Source organism: Plutella xylostella, chromosome 25 (assembly GCF_932276165.1).
Source record: "Plutella xylostella chromosome 25, ilPluXylo3.1, whole genome shotgun sequence".
NCBI lineage: Eukaryota > Metazoa > Arthropoda > Insecta > Lepidoptera > Plutellidae > Plutella > Plutella xylostella.
In genome coordinates this window covers 2,392,130-2,412,524 of record NC_064005.1, presented here as the reverse complement: position 1 = coordinate 2,412,524, position 20,395 = coordinate 2,392,130, and the positions used below count along the sequence as shown (strand labels likewise).

Below are 20,395 nucleotides of genomic sequence, written 5' to 3'. Positions count from 1 at the left end.
ATACCTGCACCGCTGGGGTTTTGAAGCTTGATTTCGAACTTAGCGGAGCCATCACTAGTAGCACTGGTTAAAGTGGCCACTGAAGACACCAAGTCTAATCCAAAGACTTGGTTCACGTTGATATTCAAACTGCTGGTGCTGCCAGTAATGGACTCATATTCGTAATTAATACAGACTCCTTGAGTTTGATCCTTAGGGTATGCTTCAATTTCGTTCCAGACACCTACAAACTGTGCAAAGAAGTTTTAATTATTTACTTATTTTATTTCTACAATATTATTTTTACAATATCTAGGTTCCTATTTAATTACCTTTGTGAGATCGAAGTTGGGGACGGCTCTGATATTAGCATCACACTTTCCAGGGTATACAACTGGACGGCCGGTGGGTAGAGGCTCGAAGAAGCAACCTTCTGGAGTCTGGTCCTTTGTCTGGTAGTACCGTTGGTCCAGTACGTCAATGCTGTTTATTATTCTGTCCATAACTGCGTTAGCTTCGTTTGATAGTTCCTTTGTTCTGCTGAGTTTCCAGCTGAATACTGTGGATGGGTTTCATTGTGGTTAGTTTCAAGTCCTTCATCTAAATTTTTAATCTGATTTTAGTTCAATGTAGGTTGTCATCAAAAATCATTTTACTGACACCATTTAACACGGGTTTACAAGAAATAAACAGTAGGTAGGAATTAATGGAATAGATAATAGAAGTAGATGGTTTACAGAATTAAATTCGATTCAGAAGGTATCTTGCACTAGGCACAGCCTGTATCATGTATTTATTATTTGGTAACACACCTGCACGTTGTTCAGATCCTGGTACGGTGGTCGGGACAGGCTCACACGAGTACACGAGGGCGTAGTTCTTGTAGTCAGTAGCCAATACCCAATAGCTTGTCTGAGTTTCCCCTGTAAAAAATACAATATAATAATTTGTGGGTCGCACATTGTCCATCTCCACTTTTGACATGGTCCTCCTCTATATCTGCTAAAGACCGTGCACTAAATTAATTCGACAATAATTATTATCCATTTAATTGATTAATAATGTAATATAAATAATAATTAGGTGACTTACGATCAGTTCCCTGGATAGGGAAAGAAACGGTAAGCTTCGCACTGTTATCATCGCTGGCCACGACTGCATACCCGTTGATTTCGTCCAATGTCTGATTGACAACCTGAGTGTTGTACACCTCCACTCTACCATCAATTGTAGGGTTGGGACTGTAAAAAGCATTGTTGCAGGTACCCTGCTGGAATGTTGATGGGTAGCCCTGGATTTCGTTCCATGTTCCTAGGTACTGAAAAAGTTGAAAAGAAATTAAGAAACTAAGTAAATCATGTATGGTGTATGGTGCAAAGGATAGGTTAGGGCTTAGAGCTATGGTTTTAGAGTGCAAAAAATAAAGCAAGCCTTGCGTCTCTGATTCGGGATGGATTGAATATTTTATATTCTTTGCGGTTTAAATTATCGTATTTTACTGTTTTAAAGAAGAAAATAGTTATTGTCTTTTTATAGAGTCATATAAATATTTCATTGGTAAAACTGTTATGTAAAAAATATTGTAGTTATGTTCTACTTACGTCTACAACATTGAAATTTTGTTCAACAGGGATGTTAAGATCACAGGTCCCGGGGAATATAATGGGAGTGGTGGCCGAGGGGGGAGGGTAGTAGAAGCAGGCTTCGGGGGTGTGCTGCCTGCGTCTGAAGTATCTCTGTTCGAGGACGTCGATCTCTGCGATCTTGGCATCGATGGCTGCCTCGGCGTATGCCGTCAGGGAGCGAGTGCGGCTGGATTTCCACGCGTAGACTGCGGGAGAATGTTAGTTGAATTAATTTGGTAGTCAGGCCGTGATTACATAAATGGAGAAATTAAATGGAGACATTCGTCTTTGGATCATAATCTTTTACATGAGTGTCATGACCTGAATCATAAGCTGCTTTTAATTTTGTTCTTGTTGTGGATTACACATGGCATCAAATACAATTTAATGAAATATTTATGTAACTATACTGTTGGGCTTATGTATAAACAGACGTCATAGGATGTAAAATCTTAAGAACTTACCTCGTCTTCTATCACCTTCCAGGTCTTCACAGGAGTAGAGCAAAGCGTAGGAATCGTAGTCAGTGGCCAATAACCATAAAGAAGTGTTTGTTGTGACTAAAATAAAAAAAAAACTTTTGTTAGAATTTAATTAACCAGATATATTCGTAACTTATATGTAAGTATATATTAGTAACATAATAATATGATTCATCATTAAAATCACGTCCCCACTGCTGGTGCTGGGCCACTAGTCTCTTTCCAATGAAGGAAGGGTTTCAGACCTAGTCCACCACGCGGGCCTAGTGCAGGTTGGTGGACCACGACACAAACAAGCTTGTGCTTAGAGAACTAATAATTAAGCTCGAGTAAAATAGTAATGTATTATCTGAGTTTATTACCTTCAGGATTGCCCCCCACGGGTAGGGTAACCACAAACTTTCCACTTTCAACTGTCTCTGCGGTTCCACTGACGGTCTGGAGCTGCTGGTTCGTTACTTGGGAATTCAACACGTCGAATGAACCTTGACTGTTCAGCGTGTATCGGGCGGTATTACATTCACCACCTTGGAAACCGGTGTGATAGCTCTCGATGTTGTACCATGTGCCTTCATACTGAAATTACAGGATTTAAGTTTGTTTATACTTATTATGATACGATTACCATGGATGAGTAAATAAAGGGATCTGGTCCAATATACGTATATCTTATGTAGCGTATCGGTGTGAAATACTAGAGTTAAACTGGGGTTTGTCACCGTGGTGAAAGACCACCCTGAGTACGCCAGACGTATGTATGTTCGGTACATTAGATATTATCACTCGATCCAGGAGACTCCATCCACGCGCTTTAATGTTCATAACACATAGGACTCATAGGAATAGTATTTTACACTTACGCGTATCGGGTCAAAGTTTGGCTCCGTAGGAATGTTAGCGTTGCAACGTCCAGGGAAGATGGCCGGTTCGTTGGGAGTGAGTTCCGGCAGATAGAAGCAGGAGTCCTCACCCTGGTCGATCTTTTCGTAGAAGTCGTCACCTAAGACGTCTACATTGGACACAGTGGCTGAGATGCTAGTCTGGGCGTCCGTGCTCAGAGTCTTGCTACGGCTAAGCTTCCAACTCCACACTGTAAAGGAAAAAGACGAGGTTCTAACTGTTAGATGAAGAACTGATAAACAATATTAGGTTGGCATTCCTTAGGCGCAGTCCATAAGTCATAATGATTCAACTTACCGCCTTGCTTTCCGTTGTCCAAATTGAGACAGCTGTATGCCAAAGCATGACTATCGTAATCCACGTTGAGGATCCAGAATGGAATTAGAACATCTTAAAATAAAAGAAAAACTCTTAGTAAAATTATTAAATATTTTTTTTTATTATATGGGGACATCTTACACACTGCCATCTGACCCTCAAGCTAGGCAGAGCCTGTATTATGGGTATCGGACAGCTGATATATCTACACAAATACATAGATATATAGATATTAAATATAAATAACAACACCCAAGAACCGAGTACAAATATCAGTCTTTAAACGAACCCGGGAATCGAACCCGGGACCTTCGGCTTAGCGGTCATTACACCAGTCGGTCGTCCAACTTTAACTTACACTTATTGAAAAAGGCAGATTAAGTTATATTTTACTAACCTGGGTTGTTTACTAGTCTGATGTTGAACTTTCCACTTCCATCATCCGTGGCCGGTTCTAAGATAGCGGGTGTAGTTACTAAGCTGAGACCAAATACTTGGTTAACATCAATAGTCATTGAATTGCCACTTCTAGTAATGAAATTATAGTTAATACAATCTCCTTCGCGGGTTTGGTCCTTGGGGTATGCCTCCACTTCGTGCCACACATTGGCAAACTGAAAACAACAAAAAAATATTAAAAAGATATTTTGGTAAAACTGAAGAATTCGTTTTGCTTCTTAGTCTATCTGTAGGCACATAAATGTAAGCTATGAAAAACTTTATAGTCTCTAAAATATACGATAAAAGGTATGCAAAATTGATTTTAGGGAAAATACCTATCAAACTGTACCGCGTATAAAATTATAATTATACCCTTTCAGTATCGAATCCCTGAACAGCTTGGATAGTTTCGTCGCAGCGACCAGGCGCTTCGACCGGTCGGCCATTAGGTTCAGGAATGAAGAAGCATCCTTCTGCTGATTGATCCCTCTTCTGATAGTAGCGAGGGTCCAGGACGTCGATGCTGTTTATGATGGCGTCCATTTCACTGTTAGCTTGAGCCGAAAACGCTGCCTGTGTTCTGCCGATCTTCCAACTGAAAACTTAGGAAACGGAAAATATTTTTTAAGTCACATGGTAATGGATTTTTACTAAGTATCATCATAAGAACATATTTTTTTACAAGTCTTTATTACATTTTAACCCTTAAGATTTTTTCGTTAGCTTTAGCCTCTATAAATCGATACAGTTTAAATTTCTTTTTTGTACTTTTATTGTTTCCTGTAATCTCTGATGAAAGTAAATACGTACCAACTCGTTCTTCTTCATTAATATTTGTACAGCTGTACACAAGAGCGTAAGATGTATAATCCGTCGCCAGAATCCAGTAGCTGGTTTGAGTTTCGTCTGAAAATTAATCATTTTGATGTATTAACGCATTCTTTGTAATCTCTGATAATTTATCAGTTTTATCCATCATTGCAATAATTTTTCTATTGTAATCATAATCGCATTTAGGGAGACGACCCGACGGCACATGGAAAAATGCTTCTTAGCATAGCGGTGCGCACTAAGGCCGAGATTTTTGATCCGTGGTCAACTTTAACCATTAGTCAAGTCACTTGTCAAACATGACAGCTACATACGATTTTTGTTGGTTTTTAACTAATGGTAGCCATTTTTGACCAATGGTTGAGTTAACTAGGGATCAAAAAACTGGCCCTAAAACTGCTCTACGTTTTGTCACATTATTAGCATCAGTCTATTTGGGCGTGCCGGACGTATACAAGAAACCGTTGAAAAGTCTCTTGGGGATGCTCACTAACATCCAGTCGTTCTAGATTACATCAGCTACCGTACCACCACCGACACATTAGCAATTAACAATCCATAAGCAGCGTCGCCGCTTGTCTAACATCTGTCAAATCCATACACGACGACTGCTTTAGCACCAGTCTATTTGAATGAGCCGGAGATAAATAAGAAACCGTTGATAAGTCTCTTAGGGTTTCTCTCTGTCATCCAGTCGTTCTCATAACATCATCAGTACAACTTACTGTCAGTGCCGGCGATAGGGAAGGACACGGTGAGTTTCCCGGACCCGTCGTCGCTGGCGACCACGGCGTACCCGTCGACGTAGTCGAGGGTCTGGTTGATGACCTGCGTGTTGTACACGTCCACTCGGCCAGCGATGTTGGGGTTGAGCCGGTACCGAGCGTTGTTGCATGTGCCTTGTTGGAACGTGGACGGGTAGGCTTCGATCTCGTGCCAGTAGTTCAGGTACTGTTAGGAAGATACGTTGTACAAACATTTTACGATAACCATAGTTTTAAGTTCTAGTTGAGGTGCAAAATTGAAGGAAGAATCAATCAATGATAAGCAGTGCTGGTCTGTTCTATACTGCAAGGGTAGAATTTCATCAGTGTGACTCAAACTCAATAGTGGTTTTACAGTACTGCTAATTTCAGTTTCAGGACAGTACAGGCACAGACTTAAGTTAGGACAGGATGTTGGACTTTCTTAGAGTTTAAAAAATATAGCACATTACAATTCTTAGCAGTAGCTCTTACCGCAGCCACATCGAAGTCGGGCACAGTTTTGATGGTAGTGTCACATTGTCCGGGGAACCTGACAGGGGTGGTCGGGTTGAGCTCGGGGTAGTAGAAACAGTCACCGGGAAGATGACCGATCTTCGCGTAGTAACGTTCATTCAGCACGTTAGTTCTGTCGACTACCACTTTCATGCGGGCTTTAGCTTCGTCTGTCAACTCCTTTGTGCGACTGAGTTTCCAACTGAGCACTGTAAAGGAAATGTGACTATGGATATAATAATACACTCGTAGGCCTGCGAAGTGTTAATTTATTTTTATCGATAAGTTATATTTAAGCGTAACACGCGTTCTCGCTAACAAATAGGTAATAATATCTACGTGTACAATTTTATTCATAAATAGCTTTGTGATTTCTATGAATGCGGGTTTTAAAATTTTAATATGATCCACAAGGCATATTTCGCAATTTTCGAGATTACCTTGTCTATTCTCCGTGCCTATGTTCGCGCATGAATACGCCAGCGAGAATGTCTCGTAGTCAGTGTCGAGGATCCACAAGTCCGTAGTCACAGTTTGACCTACAAATACAAAAAATAGTATCATTGTTTCATTGAAATCTTTGGTTGGTTCGATGATACTCCAAATTTTATATTAGAGTTCAATAAATTTCGCCTTTCGTCTTACAATCGAGATGCCCTCAAGCCCAAGTGGACCAGAATGGTGGGAAATGGTCCAAGCGTAGGAAGGCAGTTTAGACCTTTAGATATGCACAAAGGTTTAATTCGGGAGAACCAGGTGTAGGTATAAACACCCCCTTCTTCTTCTTCCTTGCCTTATCCTTATTTAGGTATAAACACCCCCATAGAATAGTAAATAGAATACAGAACATGATTAAAATCACTTTTCTCCACCGTTCATTACCTGGGCCAGCCGGGAAGGTGACCTTGAGTTTCCCAGTGCCATCAGCGTCGTCAGCCACCACCGCTGTTCCAGTCATGGTGTTCAAGGTGTCTCCGTTAACTTGGGAGTTGAGGACCGTGACTACTCCAGTAGTGGCGTCCAGGGTGTATCTGGCAGTTCTGCATTCGCCATTTTCAAACGCAGATGGATAACTTTCAATACTACGCCACGTGCCGGTGTACTGAAATTCATTGAAATATTTCTTGTTATTTTTATGCAGATAGGTTTATTTATAGTTGTTACTCGTGAGTAACAAGTGAATTAAATAGTGTCATGTGATTCACATACAAAAAATTTCATAATTAGTAACTAAGTATCGGTTTATTTTATCCCATGGTAGGTATATAACCTTTATGGGGTTGTTGTGTGATGATCTTTGGGTACACAGGATCCTTCTCCTTTTATACGTCCGGGCTACCCTGGACAGTCAGCGACTGATGCTGAATTTCCAGTCCTTTCACCACAGTGACAAACTCTTGCGTTTATAACCGACAAAATAAGATGAAGAAGACTAATGAACTTACATTTGCTGGATTGAAATTCGGCATGGCGGGTATAGTCGGGTCGCACTGGCCAGGCAGCACGATGATCTCCCCTTCTGGTATTTCAGGAAGATTGAAGCAGGCGTCGTCTGTTTGGTAAACATCTTCGAAGTAGTCTTGTCTAAGGACATCGATTGGTTCAATTGCTGCGGCAATAGCGGCGGTACTTTCTGATGTCGGGATTTTCGATCTACTCAGCTTCCAACTGTAGACTGTAAATAATAGAAAATTGTGTTAGTTTTATTTTAGGTAAAACAAATACTATAAATAATTTTATCCAGGTACAAATAGAGCTACTTCGGCTAATATTCTCCTGTTGTATGTTGTTTTGGTACTCCTTAAGCTTATATTATGTTTCATGAGCATACTAAATTAAAGTTCATTTCCAATTATGCTTTGTCGCAAATGTGGGTTAATGGTCTTTATTTATTAATTACACATATTATTTAAAATGCACATACCTGCTCTCCTATCATCTTCAAGATCGACACAACTGTACGCTAAAGCGTAGTTGGTGTAGTCCGTTTTCAGGATCCAGAAAGGGAATGGATTTTCTGAAACAAAATAATAATCATTTATTAACGTAATCATCATGTAACATTCTAAACTAAACAACAATTTTATTCATCAGCTTTCATTAATTAACGACCTTATCCAAGTAGATACAATAATATAAAATACCAAAATGACTTTTGGGTGTGAATTACGCCAATTTAAGGTGACAAACCGGCAAAAAAGGTCATCAAGCTATAAGTACGCGTACTTACTCGAACGTCTATTTCGCTCTTAGCAAAATACTTACGGGCGCCGGTTTGGCCAGCGATAGTGAACTTGGCAGAGCCGTCAGTGGAGGTGACAGTGGCGCTGGTGCTGGTGAGGAACTGGTCGAGCACGTGGCTGGACTGCAGGCTGTAGCCGCCGGTGGCTTGCGTGAAGTCGTGCTTGATGCACTGGCCCGGCTGGAACTCCTTGGGGTAAGCTTCTGTCTCGAACCATTGGCCCGCGAACTGACAGGGAAAAAAATATATTTAAATTATAAATACAAAAAATGCAAACGACAAAGATGACAAGTTAGGTGAAAATAGCACCAAATTACTCCAAAACAAAAAAGGATAATTTAAAGACGCCGATTGCAATGTTGATGTACATTCAACCACGTATCAGAATAATACTAGCTTAATACGTAAATATTTAGATCAAACTCCAATTGAAATGATTGAAAACATTGGGGTAATTTGGTGTCGGCATTTTGTAAGTAGAACTATTTCATAGCTCGTTAGTGTATGATTTTCACCTGAAATAAACGTTATCACGGCGATATCTATGGCTCCTGCTGTCAAAAAGAACATTAATCACTGGAGATAATTACGTAAATATGAATAAATTACCTGTCCTGCGTTGAAGTTCGGTTCAGCAGCAATATCCTGATCGCATTTGCCGGGGAACACCACGCGCTTGCCGGGCTCCGGCTGGGGGTAGTAGAAGCAGCCGCTGGGGCTTTGGTCCCGGGTCTGATAGTACCGAGGCTCAAGCACGTCGATGCTGTCGATGATCCTGTCGATTTCAGCTTCGGCTTCAGTTGTCAACTGCTTCGTTCGGCTTAGTTTCCAACTCCAGACTGGAAGTGGGAATGTTCTTTTAGGTATGACGGAATTGAAAAGTGTTAGCGCGGAATAGTCTGAATGAAAAAAAGTTGGGAACCATAGTTCCCAATTATTATTTACAGTATCATAATACAGTAAATAATAATATAATAATATGTGGGGACATCTCACACACGGTCATCTGACCCCAAGCTAGGCAGAGCCTGTGTTATGGGTATCGGACAGCTGATATATCTACACAAAATTTTAGAGTTAAGTTAAAAATAATTAGGATGACTTCCACCAAACATTGAACGTATTTCAATATATTGCTCGCTTGTTTTCGAAGTATATTTAGGGTCTGTTTCACAATGTCTGGTTAGTGGCTACCTGACGCATAAAATACATGCTGTCACTCTCTGTTATTATTTTTTAGACAGTGACAGCATGTATTTTATCCGACAGGTAGCGACTAACCAGACATTGTGGAACAGGGGCTAAAGTGTCATAGCAAGATAGCAATAGATTTGCAAGTCACTGTTACTGAATTTTTAAAGTAATTTTTATTGTAAACATTCATAAAAATCAAGCTAGAGCGGGGATATTGGTATACCTCTATGATATTATTATGAAAAATCTTAAGGATGTACCTCTTCTTTCGTAAGTTTCCGGTATGTCCTCGCAAGTATAAACTAGTGCGTAATTTTGATAATCCGTTGACAGGATCCAGTAGCTGGTGCTAACTTCAGCTGAAAAAAAAACAAAATAAAATGATTAAAGTCGTTTGCGTGATCTATGTGTATTTAAGACCTATTATTATTTATTATGATCAAATAGGGAGAAGTGTACTAAAGAATCCTAATGGAAATAATCTAGATTATATTGGCCATGATTGATAAGCAATAATTTATTTTATCTGGTTTAACAGGGGCTTCTTTAATTAACCAATTTCATTGGAAAAAACATACGTAAGCTGCAATCGCAACTGGGATGGGAATGACATAGTGTCAAATGTTTTTTTATGAATAAAAAATTACGCTTACGCATAGGTCCGGCCGAAGGGAAAGTGACTGCCAATTTCCCTGTGCCATCGTCGCTGGCTACCTCGGCGTATCCGTAGATATCCAAAAGTTGTTCGCCAATGACTTGAGTGTTATAAACATCTACTCTTCCGGAAATTTCGTTGTTTGGGCTGTAAAAGGCGTTGTTGCAAGTGCCCTGTTGGAACAGGGATGGGTAGGAGGCCAGCTCGTTCCAGAGTCCGAGGTACTGAAATTCAAAATGTTACAAATAAAATAAAACGGTATAATTATCAGACCGCGTGTCCTGAAAATTCAAAATCATAAAGTAAAATCACAAAAACGCTATTAATGCTTTAGGTTTGTTTTAGGTTTTTAATTTTTAACTGAGACTATAAAGATGAATATAATAACGCGGAACGGGATCGGGAGACCATTCATACTCAATGCTTGTGCAAACACAAACATGGAAATAGAACAAACTCTTACATCGGTCAAGTTGTCCACGAAGTTAGCCACAGTCGGAATGTTTTTGTCACAAGAACCCGGGAACACCACTGGTTGGTTGGCAACCACTTCAGGGTAGTAGAAGCAGTCTTCAGGAGTCCGTTTCGCCTCAATGTAGTATCTGTCGTTAAGGTCCAGGATCGTGTCGATAAATGCTGCCACGTCTTGTGCAGCCGTCTCAGGCAGTTCCCTTCTTCGGCCGGCAATCCAGCTGTTCACTGTAAATATAATAACATGATAAGTACTACTCGTGCGAATTAACTGTGCACCTGACTGATAAAAACCAGAGGTCATATTAACTAGCTTTGGCCCAGACCCCTGGATCTTGCTGGACAGATACTTTAAGATAACCTGGATAAAGTAAATGAGGATATGACAGAGGATAGGGTAAAATGGCGTGACATGGCGCACAAAGCCGACCCTAAATAAGGAAAAGGCTAGGAAGAAGAAGAAGAAGAACCTGGATAAAGTAAAAAATGAGGTCTGGATTACACAAAATTCCTGGCATTCTATTGACCTACTTTGAGTTACGCCGGCTGTGCGCCGAACGTGTGGATCTAGGAAATGGGGTTAATACTTGGGACAAATGTCATTGTCTAGATACTGTCGATCCACACGTTGGACTAGTAGCGTTGGGGCCCATATATTGGGGCCAACGTGTGGAACCGGCCAGAACCATCGCTTTGTTAAAGCACTGTGGAACACTTGCTAACCTTAACAGTCCGTCAAATAATGTAACCGGGGTATTAATGATCTATTTGAGTATCGTGAAACTGGGCATAAATTTATGTAATTATGTTTTTGAATGACGGTGAGTAGTAATTGCTGACTCACCTTGCCGTTCGTTGTTTTCTAAATCCACGCAGGTGTAGGTGATAGCGTAGTTTTCGTAATCCGTGGCTAGGACCTTTAATTCCTGAGATACAACTATAAGAAAAATTGTTATTATGCAGTTAAAGATGTATTAATACTAGTACATGCACATAATTATTGTCCTCATATTCAATCATTCAAAAATCATCACCACCGCACTCTCTTAACAACTTTTTAAATCCAACTTTACCACCTACCTACCGGGCATAGTAATAATATTTTACTCACCGAAATTAGGAATCACTTCCAGACTAACATTAAGTACGGCGCTATTGTCCAAACTCATCACTTCAGCTACACCGGATATCACTCGCAACTGCTTGGCATTGACCTCACTGTTCTGAACCAGAACTTGGCCAGGAGTGGAAGAGACGTCATAGAAGGCACTGGGACAGTTACCGACGGAATTCTCGGAGTAGTAGCTGCGGATCTCGTACCAACGACCAAGGAACTGAAAGAAAAGTAGTCATTTTGAAGATCATAATGGCGCCAGAAGTTGTCAGTAAACGTTTGGATTCACAAGAATAACACGGTCATGTAACAATATTAGAGTAGCAATGATGATCGTCCACCGATAATCTTGGAAGTGGAAGATCGCAGAACAGAATACTTAATGATAATAAACTAACCCAAATTTGAATTAAATATTGGAGACATTAAAGTTTATTTGCTATTCGCGACTTATTTTTCCTTCGTCCTTCTCTCACACTTTGTACCTATTGAAAATTAACAGCATGCTTTTATTTCTAAATCAATTATCTATTTGCTGCTGGAAAGTATTATTAAAACGTACCGAGACTAAACATTTGTGTATGGTTTAGGTGTGATTGGTGTTCAATACATCTGAAAGGTTTTAGGTAACTCACTTTCGTCACGTTAAAGTCCTGAACAGCTGGAATATCGGAACAGGCGCCTGGCAATACGACACGCTGTCCAGCAGGTATATCAACTAGTTCTGTACACGCCAGGTCTGATTGATCGATCTTCTCTATCTCTGCTGCAACGTTGATAGACAACTGGTTGGTGATTATGTTGTCCATTGCTGTCTCTTGGATGCTCGTGAGGCTCTTGGTGCTGCTGAGTTTCCACACGCTTACTGCGGATAAATATATTTGATTGAGTAACAATTTGGTTCAATCTCCCTATAACTCCATATACCTGGTTTTTTTTTTTTTTGTTTATTGTTCATTTATTTATAATATTTCTTAATAATATATAGGTACAGTGCTCTTAAACGTTATGACGAGGATTTTTAATTTTCAAATGTATTGTGTAAATGTTACTTTGTTTTGACTTCGTGATAGGGATCCAGAAATGTGAAGAAAATTTACCTCCTCTTCTGGAAATGTCGATGTTTTGGCAGCTGAAAGCCAGAGCTGAGTTGCTAGTTTGCAGGAGGATCCAAAAGTCAATTTCTGAAACATAATTTTACAAAACATAAATTATTCAGAAAATCAAAGCCTGAAAGAGAAAAGGATGACGACGTTTCTCTGCCGTGAGTTTACCATAATACATAGAAATCATTAGGCACCTAAAGGCATGAAATTTAACCAAACGAACATAACGTCCGCGTTCCCCTGTGACCTACTTTTTTTTTATGCTCGCGCTCTCGACGCTTCATAAGTATATAATTTATGTATAAGTATCTGTAACTATAGATCTTATTTGTTTACTTTTTATGTGCTTAATTGAATAAAATCTTTTATGTCAAGTCAGTCCGTGACTTCACCCAGGGTTCTAGCTGAAAACCAGCGCTATGGTTTATCATAGCACCTAGCTGAGCTAGAACCCGTTTCTGCACCGGGAAGCAACACCTTTGCTCATTTTCCTTTACTTAAACCTCTTTTTTATTTGTTTTATTATTTATTTTTGTGTTGTTTCCGTGTGTGTGTGAAATAAATGTATTTTCTTTCTTCTTTCTTTAATATAAATAGCCAAGTACGACAATTTATCTTCAGCAACATCATGTTGTCCGTCTACAATTATACTACGTCTGCCTAAAATACCTCCAACAATCTTTTTTACGTACCTACCTACCTACATGATATACACTCGCGAGCAATGAAAAAGCTCTTCTTATAAAATGCCGTCCACAAAATGGCCCCATTGAATTGAATATAAAAATGATTTTATTTTTTTCAATTTTAGCCTTTTTCGTTTAAGAGTAATTTGAAACTTTTTCAGTGCTCGTGAGTTTAGTAGGTAAGTATATTTTAATATACACAATGTTTTGAAATAGACGTACCGGTCCCATCCAAACTGAGCTTCAGTTTCGCCGGCTCACTCGCACTGGGGGTGCTGAGGGTGCCAGTCGACAGTACTGGGAAGTTCTTCTCTACCACCTTGTATGAGGCGTCGTAGGTCCCGGCGGTGGCGGCCGTGAAGCCGAGGTTCGAGCACGCGCCGCCAGGCAGCACGTTGGCGCGGCTGCGGCCCACCTCGTTCCATGTTGTAGATGTGAACTGTTTTGGAGGGAAATGGTTTTATTGTGTTAGTTTATTTATGACACTCAATCACTTTCTCGACATCAAAAAAGGTTAACTGGTAGAGAATGCTTCTAGCATTAAGTTCGCCTTGGTACAATATTTATTATGTGCAGTAAAATAATAATAATAATAATAATATGAATCTAATGCCGAGTTGCACAAAGGAACTTTAAGCTAATATCGGCATTAATACTATCTAGTAGGTACTTGTTATTCTATGATACTATGCAATATGGGTACACTACATAATTCCGAATTACTTTTTTACGAATATGAAAATAACGATTTTTAAAATTTCGAATTTCATAGTTCCGAATAATTCACAATCCCGAATTTTAAGTTTCCGAATATCGAAAATCACGAATAGTTTATAAACGAAATTTCAAACAACACCTTTATTAAAATGACGAAAGTCAATTTTCCGAATATTATTATTTCGATGTTTCAAAAATACGATTTTTTATTATATCGAATTGTTAAAATTACGAATCCCGAAGTTTTAATATTCCGAAAATACGAATTCCCGAATGTTTCTTAGATAACAAAAAATGGTTATATGAATAATGCAGCATAATGCGTATAAAAACAATATTTTTTAAGCTATATTATGTGAAACGCTCCGCTCCGCTTCGCTGCGCTCCGCTTTGTTTTTCGATATCTATGTGCACCTAACACGCTCCTCCTCGCTTTGCTCGTCGTCGCACCTATCTTTAGGTTTAGGTCCTAAGGTTTTTAAGTTTAAACACCATAAAAATTCTAGCAATTGTTTTGCTCTAAATTTGAAACGCTCCGCTCCGCTTCGCTGCGCTCCGCTTTGTTTTTCGATATCTATGTGCACCTAACACGCTCCTCCTCGCTTTGCTCGTCGTCGCACCTATCTTTAGGTTTAGGTCCTAAGGTTTTTAAGTTTAAACACCATAAAAATCCTAGCAATTGTTTTGCTCTAAATTTGAAACGCTCCGCTCCGCTTCGCTGCGCTCCGCTTTGTTTTTCGATATCTATGTGCACCTAACACGTAATAACAATATTCGTGATTATAATATTCGAAATTATAATTTTCGTGATTATTATAATTCGGTATTTTAAAAAATCGGTATTGCAATATTTTGTAAATGCAACATATTCGGGGTTATCAAATTCGGAAAAATGTTTTTCGGAATATTTGGGTGTTCCCATGCAATATTGATAATCTTTCTGTCCGTATATTAACAAACACGGCTAGCTTCAAGTTTCTTTCTGCAACTCATACATTGGTTGTCAAGTGATCAAATCAAGTGTTTAACATGATTAACATTAACATTAAACATAAAAAAGGCATTCTACTTAGAATTTCCAAAACATAAGAACTAACCTAATTATGTCGGTAGTGAAAAATTACAGTACTCTAGCTTGGGGAACGGGAGATTTGAAATACTGAATTTGATTAGTCTTATATGAAGATACCGGATGTCTTGCATCACATTACAAAAGAGTCAGACGACTCTTTCTGACCGTATATTAACAAACACGACTAGCTTTAAGTTCCTCTCTGCAACTCATACATTGGTTGTCAAGTGATCAAATCATGTGTTTAACATGGTTAAACATAAAAAAGGTATTCTACTTAGCATTTCCAAAACATAAGAACTAACCTAATTATGTCGGTAGTGAAAAATTACAATACTCTAGCTTGGGGAACGGGAGATTTGAAATACTGAATTTGATTAGTCTTATATGAAGATACCGGATGTCTTGCATCACATTACAAAAATGAAATGGAAGTGGGCTGGACATGTGGCACGCATAGATGACGACAGATGGACAAGGAGAGTCACAGTGTGGAGAGGCCTAGAAGGTGGCCAGCGAAAGAAAGGGAGACCTCACAAGCGATGGGCTGACGATATCGTGGCGGTTGCGGGCAAAGAATGGCTCACTACGGCAAGAGACCGGGAAGCATGGCACGGTTTGGAGGAGGCCTACACCCGAAAGGGCGCGTAACAACTACCTATATTTAATTTAGATTTAAATAGAACTAACTCTTAATTTTAAGTTACTACTAACATAACAATTGAAGCACTACTTTTTCAAATGTTTTCTAAGTTACGCAATAAAGGCTAATTTGGTGCTTTTCTCAGTGGAACCTTTTCCTTGCCCGTGATTGTATAAAGAAACATTTGTATCAAATACACTGACAACAACAACAAATACAGAAAATTAGATAATAATATACTATTATATCGGATAATGATGCTTGATACGGAACCCTTCATTAGGGATTCAAATTCGCACTTTTTTAAGAAGTGACCGAGTGGGACTTATCGTCGTTATCAATGCTCCAAAATTAAAATTAATCATAGGCTTATTATTTAATTTATTGTAATCGTGTACTTGATTCCATGACGTCAAGATAGTCAATTAATAAAATACCAAATCAATAAATTATGAATCGGTAGGTTATGTAACGAATTGAATCTACTTATATATTTTTTACAAAACATTGTTATCCAATATAATACAATTTCCCTCAAAATTTTATAGTAATACAGTGTGGAATTTTCACAGGACAGAAAAGTTTTTAATTGTCGGAATAATAATATCTATTAATGGTTTTATAAATTATGATTATAATGGACTATCTGTTTTTTTTCGCGGTCACAGAGTTGGTCCTATATAATTTGTACAAAACATGCTCAGTATGTCGGGCACATTGAACTGTGTTATTAATTAATTGAATAAATATTTTTTATAGTTCACACTGCTTGACAATTTATATTATATTTTATATTCATAGAAATGTGTGCAACTCCACTCACATGACAAGCAGTGGAAGTGTTTTAACAAAAGTAGCTAAATTATACTACTGACTGGAAGTTCTCAGATACCTAAAGTTCTTGTATAGTTTATGGGCCTTATTCATAAAAAAGTTACTGGACGCTTTAGCTATTGAACTGTTCTGTCACTCTCTGACAGAGAACAATGAGCCGTTTTCCTTGACAGCTGTCAGTTGAGCTTTTGGGTAAGCCGATAGATGGCGTGAAAACGCAGTGTACCAACTGTCAAAAATTACATAGAGAGCAAAGAGTACTAAACTCAGAATAAGAACTCACTAGTTGTGATTAAATGTCGGGTGGTAGCGCGAGCCATCCTTCCGAGGCTCAGACTGCATGTGGCTTGGGATAGTGCTAAGTATTCTGTGAATAGTTCTACCCGCGCCGTCACGTAGTGTTCTTTTCTCTATGCGCGCCGTTTGAACGGGTGCTGCGTGCGAGAACTGATTTTCTATTTTTATTTATTGTATGATCCTAAATAAGATCCCAAAGAAATACTTACAAGACAAGATGAGAATGTGTGCCGTCGCAACTTGTAAAAACTAACTCTACAGTATCAAGGGAGGAGGAGCAGATAGCTCAACTACAACTCAATTAATACAGGAGAAACACAAGGAAACTGAGAAAACTTGAAAAGAACGGCTGTACGCACAATCGCACTGAACGCTGAAGCAACAGTGACATCGACATCATAGAGAAAATAATACTACAATTCTACCTACATACGTCACTTTCACATTTCGTTAGCCTCACAGAATAACATATTGTGATCTGAGTGTGTTCTGAGGGTTTGAAAGTTGGTACAACCCCAGACAACGCCATCTATTTCTCCAAAAAGGAACTTTTTTTTTTTTTAACAAACGCCTCATTTGTTCTTTGACAGAGAACGACAAAACAGTTCAAAAACTAAAGCGTCCAGTAACTTTTTTATGATTAAGGGGTTTGTCTTTATTTTGACAATCCTATTGAGAGTTAATAAGCAATTAGAACATCACCAAATGTATCAACAGTAATAAAATGTGCTCTAATCGCTATATTATACATCGTTACGAGTCATTCGTCAAGTCGCGCGCCTTAGACTCGCGCGCCACACGCGAGTTGCCCCTCCCGTATTTACCTACTTTTTTTGTCGTCAACTCGCTCGACTGTGAAAATATGTAGAGTCAGCCACAAAAGTTATAATTTATTATGCTTAAGGTAACTACTTAAAATGTATAGGGTATGTTATAGGACTTTACTTTAAAATAAAATCAGTTTTTAATCTCGCTTGGCTAACTGTTCTCTTCGAACACCACCAAACACAGGAACCATTTTTTTTGTTCGATCTTTGTTATATTTATAACCTGCACGAAGCAGTACCGACTTTCCTCGCTGGGATGTTATGATTTCATGTGCAGTTTTATTACTAGATGTTTGCGATGAACTTCCTGGAAGTAATTGTTACAGTTAGGTCTGCTCATTGACCAATGAAATAAACGAAATTTGATTTAAATTTTAGTGCTAATTCGATATTTAATGTAACGGTAACAGAGCGAAAACGTAACAATGTGTTTATATTACGGCAAAGTAGACTTGGTAATATAGTAAAGTTAATTTATGATAGGCTTACCCCCACAATACATCAAAATCAGTTAAAAAAATTGCCACATTTTAATATTTTTGCGCTGTACTGTAAATAATGCACTGTACCTACATCTCTGCTTCGAATTAGGAGTAACACTAAAACGACGTCACTAAAACAATGACGTTTTAACCCTTTAAACCGGTTTTTGCAACAAAAACTTGAAGGACATAGCTATGACAGGTAAAATTTGCGCACGGGATGAGAGAGATAGCAAACTTGGGTATCATGTGTCATAGGTCACATCCCCTTTTGTCTCATTCCGTACTTCCAACATAGGCTTTATTGTATCTTTATCCCGAAATCAAAGCATCTTCTTTAATGGCGACTGTCTAGTCGGTACCTTCTTATGCTAATCAGCCAGGGAGACAATATTTAACTATATTTTTTAGTTTCAATTCGTTTGCATCTGATCGTACATTAGGGTAACGTAACGTACCTAGGGACATTTTCGACTACCCCAACTTTGAATGAAGCTATCGCAGCGTACAACTAAGATATTAATGTGAAAATTTCTTTATTCGGTAGGATATATAATCTATTATCACTAGTATTTGTGCTAAAGCTTTAGTGTGGCCAGATTTTATTAAATTAAGATAAAAGTAAAAATGCTTGTTTTGACCCAAGGTACGTTACACGTTTGTACCTTGGGACGCTGTTTCCTATAGCTTTGTACTATGGAAAATGCAAACTTCTAAATAACGCCTAATATCTCTGTTCTTATTGATTTACTGCATCTCTCTTCTGTCTAGTTTCACTCTGGCACTAATAAGAACAGAGATATAAGGCGTTATTTAGATGTTTCCATTTTCCATAGTACAAAGCCATAGGAAACAGTGTCCCAAGGTACAAATTTAATCGTGTCCCAAGGTACAAAAAAGCAATATTTAACCAAAATTTAAATAGCTTTATTTTTAATTAATAGGAATCTTTCAGATAATTACCATGTCATAAAATTAAATAACTGAAAAGTTATACGTGACATCCATGTCTTTATTTTGAGCATGCCTCAATGAGATAAAGCAACACAAAAAACTATACAAAAGCTACTTTTGACTCCAAAAAACTTCATATTGTCTTCACCACACACTCGATGCTGGTATGATCACGAGACTCTCTAGTTTTGCCAAGCGAGTAAAATACTATGCCTAGGGTAGAATTTTAATGTGATTATTTAGCCGGTTTTTTAAATACAATCAATGTCCCGAGGTACAAGCGTCCCAAGGTACGTTACGTTACCCTACATGGGCTCGCGAGTTGATGATATTTTTTGTGAATATGTTATAATGAAATTCTATAGTTTTTGTCTATCAATACTTATGTATTGTATGTATGAGTCGTATTTAATGAAATGGAAATTAATTGATTCAGATTCCAGATAGATTTTCATAAAATTGTGAACTGTCACTGGAATCATCTTAGCTGAATGAAACGAGATATAATGAAATGTGAGTACCTACCTACTTGTGAAATAAAACAAGACTCACCGTTTCAATATTAAAATCTGCAGACACTGTCACCGTCAACTGTTCACACTGTCCAGTCTGGACCACTTGTCCACTCGTCACACAAAACACCCCCAAAAGGGTAAACACTAATACTAAAAGCCTATTCATATTGAGACCTTGGCATGTTATTTTAGCGTCACCCATGCCACCACTAATCGTTAAATGATTCCTTATCATTGAGGCAACCAATTTATAAAAAGCTATTATCTCCATAACAGATAGAGGTGTTTTAATCATAATGATTAGTTGACCGAAATCAAATTCGCACATACACGCAAAACCCACTGCAGTACATGGTCACCCTTCAAAAGTTGGAGGTTTTTACTACCATCCACGCCACGGATAGGTGGAAATATCAAAATTATCGAAATAACATAAACATTGAACGTCCGAGGCCGAGATTTGAATCACATCATATTCTAAATATGCTAAATTCAAATTTCATGTGTTCATAGAATGATAGGTATACCTGAGGTAGGTTCACTATAAGTATCCTAATCCTAACTAATATTATAAATGCGAAAGTACCTAACTGTGTATGTCTGTCTGTCTGATACTCTTTCTGCTACTCAACGGATTTGAATGAAATTTGACATAGGTACATATGGTCTAGACCCTGAGAAAAACATAGGCTACTTTTTATCCCGGAATTCCCACGGGAAAACTTTTTAAGGGGAAGCGAAGCTCGCGGGA

At 38.5% G+C, this 20,395-nt stretch overlaps 1 protein-coding gene across 1 annotated transcript in view; it reads right to left on the bottom strand.

The window, feature by feature from the left end:
* Positions 1 to 19,874, bottom strand: part of LOC105381882 — a 28,172-nt gene extending 8,298 nt beyond the window's left edge. The window contains exons 1-29 of the mRNA XM_038107420.2: positions 19,682 to 19,874; positions 13,526 to 13,742; positions 12,612 to 12,695; positions 12,147 to 12,376; positions 11,509 to 11,731; positions 11,242 to 11,334; positions 10,390 to 10,625; positions 9,925 to 10,150; positions 9,532 to 9,630; positions 8,687 to 8,916; positions 8,101 to 8,305; positions 7,760 to 7,852; positions 7,281 to 7,510; positions 6,718 to 6,937; positions 6,276 to 6,374; positions 5,815 to 6,044; positions 5,302 to 5,527; positions 4,556 to 4,651; positions 4,118 to 4,347; positions 3,702 to 3,918; positions 3,284 to 3,376; positions 2,947 to 3,176; positions 2,449 to 2,662; positions 2,069 to 2,164; positions 1,581 to 1,810; positions 1,072 to 1,297; positions 792 to 902; positions 312 to 538; positions 5 to 230 (exon numbers count right to left, since the gene is read on the bottom strand). Of these exons, the coding sequence (XP_037963348.2) occupies positions 5 to 230; positions 312 to 538; positions 792 to 902; positions 1,072 to 1,297; positions 1,581 to 1,810; positions 2,069 to 2,164; positions 2,449 to 2,662; positions 2,947 to 3,176; positions 3,284 to 3,376; positions 3,702 to 3,918; positions 4,118 to 4,347; positions 4,556 to 4,651; positions 5,302 to 5,527; positions 5,815 to 6,044; positions 6,276 to 6,374; positions 6,718 to 6,937; positions 7,281 to 7,510; positions 7,760 to 7,852; positions 8,101 to 8,305; positions 8,687 to 8,916; positions 9,532 to 9,630; positions 9,925 to 10,150; positions 10,390 to 10,625; positions 11,242 to 11,334; positions 11,509 to 11,731; positions 12,147 to 12,376; positions 12,612 to 12,695; positions 13,526 to 13,742; positions 19,682 to 19,846 (5,302 nt within the window). The 5' untranslated portion in view covers positions 19,847 to 19,874. The remainder of the gene's footprint in view (positions 1 to 4; positions 231 to 311; positions 539 to 791; positions 903 to 1,071; positions 1,298 to 1,580; positions 1,811 to 2,068; positions 2,165 to 2,448; positions 2,663 to 2,946; positions 3,177 to 3,283; positions 3,377 to 3,701; positions 3,919 to 4,117; positions 4,348 to 4,555; positions 4,652 to 5,301; positions 5,528 to 5,814; positions 6,045 to 6,275; positions 6,375 to 6,717; positions 6,938 to 7,280; positions 7,511 to 7,759; positions 7,853 to 8,100; positions 8,306 to 8,686; positions 8,917 to 9,531; positions 9,631 to 9,924; positions 10,151 to 10,389; positions 10,626 to 11,241; positions 11,335 to 11,508; positions 11,732 to 12,146; positions 12,377 to 12,611; positions 12,696 to 13,525; positions 13,743 to 19,681) is intronic.
* Positions 19,875 to 20,395: the final 521 nt, after the last annotated feature.